A 6000-nucleotide genomic window follows, 5' to 3' on the forward strand; every position below is an offset into this window, starting at 1 on the left:
TTGGTGACTTGTAGTCAAGGAAACTAATACCAGAGAACAATTACCAGAACTTTAAAAAAGTGTAATTACAGCCTCCCTTCTAATCAGGAGGAAGCAGTCTAGACATCTCTGTATAAACCTGGAAGCAAATAAGTGGAATCCACTTCACCACATTCCTTCGGTTTAATTTATCAGGTTTTCAGAATGGGCTCTCTATTTTTTAAAAGTGTCTCCATTTGAAGGCATCTGCATGCAAACCACACAATATCCTGTCCCACTCCTGAAGGGCAGATCTACATGTAGGGAGAGTGACCAAATTTAGAGCAATTGACTTGGAACTTGCCCTGTACAGGAGACTGAACTCGTATGCTTGCTTTAGAGGCCAGAGATATCAGTTTCTTAAAAAAAATCAAGGAAATGGATTCTGATTCTGGGTAGTTTATGCTTTGCACCTTCTTTCAAAATTAGTCTTATTAAAAACGTGACCTTTGAAATCTACGATCTGGATCCACTTTTAGAAACAGAAAACACTCTGAAATTTCATTTTGGTCCTCCTCTATCAGGGTACCATGGCAACCAGGGCATTTTGAAAAAGCAAGCATCTGATCCTGATAGCTAATGGAGGTGGATGGGAGCAGCACCAAATGAAGAGAGAAAAACATTGGAGTGCTTTTCTCCATGATTAGAGTGACCTTGCAAGGTACTTGTTAGGGCTGGAATACCCTTTACCCAAGTGAAAGACTTGGGGAAAACCCAAGATCACCACTCAGTATATAAAAAACGAAGAGGACAAACCACCTTTTACACACATTTTCCAAAAGGGAAAGATTGAAAAACAAAATTTAAAAACAAAAACAAAAACGGGCTTTTGGAGACCCTGGGTCAAGGCTTGCGCACGTGCCCCAAGATCTGTCTGCGGCTCTGCCTTTCTATACAGTGGTGGCAGGAAATGTTTGGCGGATGCAACTGTGCAAACTGAGATGAGGCAAAGGGGTGAGCTACCAGCCTGATCCCGGGACTCCCTGACTGCTGAGCTTCCTATCTGGATAGCTGGCAGGATACGGGGTCCCCCAGGCCTTCCCCTTCGGTGGGGACTGGAAGAGGTGTGCGGGGAGCCATCTCTCTGCCCTCACCTGGAGGTGGCTGACGATACAGTAAGGCTCGGGTCTGTGCAACCCGCAGGTCGAGGTCACCGAGAGCTTCTGCGCTCTGCCGATGAGAAGGTCGCCTGTGGCCGGGTAACAGCTGCCCTCCGCGCAGCCGTAGCTGAAATCGGGTTCTTGAGCGCTCACTCCAACTCCGCACAGGGCTGTGGAAGGCGCCGGCGGACAGCGTAGGGCACAAGCAGGGAGCGGGCCCAGGCAAAGAGAATAAGCAGGGGGCGGAGACAGAGTAGATTGGGGGGAAAAAAGCAAGATACACAGGAAAGAGACACAATGGAGTAAGGCCGGGAAGGCAGAACGTGGAGAGGAGGATTCAGAAAGAAACAGATACAGCAGGTTTGTCCAGTAACTGAGAGCATCACTCCTAGGAAGCCCACCTACCCTCGCGCCCACCCTGATCAGCCCTGGGAAGCAGCTCCCATCTCTTCGAGGTTCCTGGACTCGGGCGCAGGGAGGCAGGCGGCCAAACGCCGCACACCCACTTGTATGTGAACTCGCACGCACACGGTAGCCTGTGCATCCTTGGGTGACAGTGCAAGTGTGTGCGTGGAAATTTGTAAGCGTGGGGACGCGTGAATGTGTGTCCACAGACTCGGAGGTCGCCTACGCTTCGCCGGGGACGGGGGATCATGGGGTTAGCGGGGAACACCACTGTCCCGAACACGGGGCGAGTGGTCAATCCCTGAGGCTTTGGACTGGCTTCAGCGATTCGTCATTCCAGGGAAGCTCCCGATCTAGCTGTTTCTGGCGCCATCCGGGGGCAAACAGCGATGGTTAATTAAAGCCACATGGCCCCAATTTGTTCCCAGGATGAAGCCTGCACTCAGCTCAGGCACTCTCCCGGATGGGCTTCTGAGGAGCCCTCGCAGCTAACCCACTACCCCATGAAGCCTGACCCCAGAGATGGAGAGACCCGCCGAAAAAGGGCCGGAGATGCAAAGCCCAGAGCGGGAGCTGCGGGAGCACCCGGAGCTCTGGGCACAAACACCCCAGGATGCAGTCCCCGGCCACCACCGAGGGCGCTGGCGATTAATCCCGACGCAGATTTCTATCAAGTCCCTCTCCCCACAGGCTTCCCCCAAAGCTGAGTCCAACGGTTTGGCTTATTCTTTCTGCAAGTCCAAGCCCACCCCTTCACACACACACCCCGTGCCCCCTTTCCTCCGAATTACCTAAGAAACTGAACGCGAACACCTGGAGCCGCCCCATGTCCGTCCCTGCAGCCCAGGGGACACGGCCACCGAGCCGCCGGCTGTTTTTCCCAGTCTTCTTTTCTAGAGAGGAGGAGAGAAAAAAGGCAAATATTCAGAGAAGAGGGGGCCCTCGCATTTCCTGCCGCTCCCACGGAAGCGAAGGGTGGGAGGGTAACCTCGCGCCGCCACTGTGTCCTGCTCACCCGGCGGGACGAGCGCTCTCCCGGCGCCTGGCAGCCCCCGAGCCCAAAGAAGGGAATTAGAAAGTTTCGCCCTGGGAGGAACCAAGGGAGGCGCCTCTGCTCATGCGCACACGGGGAGTCAGGGCGGAGGGGGCCGGGCGGCCCCTGCTTAGCGGGGAGGGGGTGAGGTTCAGGTCCCACCCTCCCCCCGCGCCTCCTTTGTTTTAAGGCTGCATCTGCGGATGCGATGGGGTAGTACCTCTTCCAGTTCCGTGCGGGGCTGCTGGGAGACCACCGGGTGCGTGTCCTGAGCCGTGCGCTGGGGTGCCCGAGGCGTTCGGGCGGGTCTGGGAGGTAGGTGTTCAGATCGCCTGGCGGGCGAGGGGGCTGGTCAGGACCTACCGCTTGCTCCTGCATTTACATTTATAAGGAGTGAGTCACGAAGAGGTGCCCAAGGCTGTAAACTCTAGCGCTAGGCGTGGGCTGGTTAACCCTTTAGAAAGAGGGTCACCTGGCAGGTTGTTTCTGCGAAAGCGGGGAAGCCCCCTGTACTGCTGAATCCGGACTCGGCGCGACCTCGGATGTCTTCATTCCAAGGAAGCAAAGTGCTCTTCGCTCCGCTGCCTTTGTGCACCAGCTCAGGACCTGCCTGGGGGGGCCTGCCACCCAGGTGGCCACAGCATTGAATTACCCATCCAATTTTTTTTTAATCGACTTTTGAATCCAAATCCAGACGTCAGGTGCGAATTCAGGTAATTTCTCGAACAACGATATAGGTTAGTTTATTGAACTTTTCTCCATCTCACCGTGAAAGGAAGTCTCTCAAGAGACGCACTTAACAATCTCCACAAAAGCACAACTTCGCAGATTCTTGGGAGGAATAACGTGGCGTACAAATGGTGGGGTGGAAGAGAGGGCCTCTGATGTCGGGTCTCTAGCAGCCCTGAATGTGACCTGTCTGGTTAAATAAGGCGTAAATACACGCTCCCCCAGCTCCTGAGAGTTGGGGCGGGGGGGGGGGGGGGAGTGGACAGAAGCCGGTGGTGTCATTTTGTACCCCCCTTTTGGTAAACTATCCCAGTTCTGCTGCCTTAGCAATGGCTGGAATCAAAGCTTGAGGTTTCTTTAGTCCTCTGGGCAAAAGTGCCCCCTGATATGAGGGGAGCATGTTAGTTGTTAGTCCAGTCAGGAGATTTTACTTTCTAATTAATCACCCTGGCAGAAGGGTTTAAGTGCCCAGTTGGTCAGCTTTTAACTTGGTTGAAATGAAATAGGGCCCCGGGAAGTTTAATCATTAGACCATAGAGTAAGTTGCTTTGTGAGTTTATCTACATCCTTTTCCACTGAGGGCCAGGGGCGGGGGTGGGGTGAGCCTTAGGTTGTGGTGATACATTAATTATTCACCAAATCAGCACTTTGCCCTGCTTGTAGCCTCTGGAGATTTCTGCCTCTACCTGATGCTTGGGATCCCTGGTGCTTTCTGGGCAGCCCTGAGCACCCAGAAAGCTAGCGTTCTTGTGAAGGTCTAATATTGTGATGGAGGGTCTTCAGAACTTAAAAAGATTCACAGGCAAATGCCTTCTCCCTTTGTGGAACTTTGGATACCCTGGGCCAAAGTTGCTTATTAGCTTTTCCTCCATAGAAGCTGCAGGCATCTCTGGTTCTGCCTCTTCTGGGAGCCCTCCTTGTTACTTGGTGGTTCCGTCTGTTGCTGGTCAGTGTCCTCTGCTAGAGGGCAGACACCTTCAACACTCCTCTAAAGCCACTCCCACACCCCACCCCCAACCCCACCCCCCCAGCCCCGTGCTCCTTACTACTTCACTTTCAGTAGGAAACTTACCTTTATTCAAAAAAAAAAAAAAAAGATTTGTTGGGTTTTGTTTGTTTTTGCATGCATATATTCTGACCACTCGATCTATGAATGTGCCTGTCTTCATTCTCACCTTTATCTTTTGTGCTTCTGCCCTGGAAAGTGTGTCCTGCTCTCACTTCCTGAGAGCAATGCTCTTTCACACACAAACCTGCTCAAGTCTCCCATTTTAAAGGCAAACAAAACCAAAACCAAGAAGCTTTATTCTGCACACCCTCTACTCCATTCCTCCCTTTGACTTCATGGCCCACGTTCTTGAAAGGATAGTCTGCACTCGCTTTGTTTCCTCCTGGCTTCTCTATCCCACTGGAAGGCAGCTCCCGTCTCCACCCTCTAATTGCCAAATGCAATGGATGTTCTCAGTATTTGATTACTCTGTGGCATGTGATCCTCATGATTCCGCCCTTCTTGAGACCTTTCCTTGGCTTCCAGGACACCATTCTCTCTTAAAAAGTCCCACAGGACTTCAGTTCCCCACTCTTCCATTTCTCTCTGCCTTCTCTGATCCCTTACACATTAAGTTTCTTTTCCAGCTGATTTCCTCTCTACGCACTATAATCCACATCCCTTGGACTTGCTATTCCCCACATCGATAACTCTAACATATACCTTGCTTGGAATTTACACCCAGTTTCTAACAGCTTATTGAATATCACTATTTTGATGACCATAGACACATGGACTACAAAACTGAACTCATCGCTCCACCCATCTCTTCTGTTTCCAGATGCAGTTACTTGTACCTTGATTTCCCCCCTTAGCTCATACAGAGCTCATACAGAATCATACAGAAAAACTGTATGATTCGCAGACCCAATGCAAAATGAAAATGAGCATGTTGGGCCCCTTGTTTACACATTCAGTGATTTCACAACGATGCCAATAGCGCATTGAACCAATCATGGGATCTTTCTGAGGGGGAGGCCTTCTGAGGCTACACAGATCATAAATACCCTTGAAGCCAGCTCAGCTTGGGAATCACAGTGGACATTTCCATCTTCATCTCTTACCATCACTTGGGCCATTATTTCTACTTACTAGCGACTAACCCTCATGGCCCCGTGGCTCCAACCTCATCGTCCTGCCTCAGTCGTCTCTCTTCTAGTATGACCTGAAAACCCACTTGGCTGGTGTTCCAACTGCCAAACTCTACCCTACTCCAGTCTAACCCCCATAACATGGCTGGAAGGATTTTCCAGAAGCATAGCTTTGACCACATCACTCCTTTGTTCAAAAGTTTTCAATGGTTTCCCTCTGCCCATGTTAGCCTCCTGAGGTTCCATAGATATGTTGTTGTTTAGTCACTAAGTCATGTCCAACTCTTTGTGACCCCATGGACTGTAAGCTGCTAGGCTCCTCAGTTCATGGGATTTCCCAGGCAAGAATATTGGAGCAGGTTGCCATTTCCTTCTCCAGGGGACCTTCGTGATCCAGGGATCAAACCCACGTCTCTTGCACTGCCAGGTGGATTCTTTATAGCAGAGCTATAAGGGAAGCCCTAGACATAACATACTACTTATGCCTTCATTTCTCTGCCCTCCTCGACCTCAACTTAGAGAGCTGTCACACATCTTTGACGCCTCTAGTTAAACATGACTTCCTCCCCTCCATCC

At 51.2% G+C, this 6000-nt stretch overlaps 1 protein-coding gene across 2 annotated transcripts in view; it reads right to left on the reverse strand.

The window, feature by feature from the left end:
• The window catches only part of LAMB1 (laminin subunit beta 1), a 76185-nt gene extending 73282 nt beyond the window's left edge, over window positions 1-2903 (reverse strand). The window contains exons 1-3 of one of the 2 annotated variants that reach the window (XM_068973103.1): window positions 2777-2903; window positions 2315-2416; window positions 1113-1288 (exon numbers count right to left, since the gene is read on the reverse strand). In XM_068973103.1, coding sequence (XP_068829204.1) covers window positions 1113-1288; window positions 2315-2351 — 213 coding nt within the window. In that variant the 5' untranslated portion in view covers window positions 2352-2416; window positions 2777-2903. Of the gene's footprint in view, window positions 1-1112; window positions 1289-2314; window positions 2417-2538; window positions 2564-2776 lie in introns of those variants that run through there. The other variant, XM_068973101.1, reaches the window with a different exon arrangement.
• Between the last annotated feature and the right edge of the window lie 3097 nt (window positions 2904-6000).

This window comes from Capricornis sumatraensis, chromosome 5, assembly GCF_032405125.1.
Source record: "Capricornis sumatraensis isolate serow.1 chromosome 5, serow.2, whole genome shotgun sequence".
NCBI classification, from domain to species: Eukaryota; Metazoa; Chordata; class Mammalia; order Artiodactyla; family Bovidae; genus Capricornis; species Capricornis sumatraensis.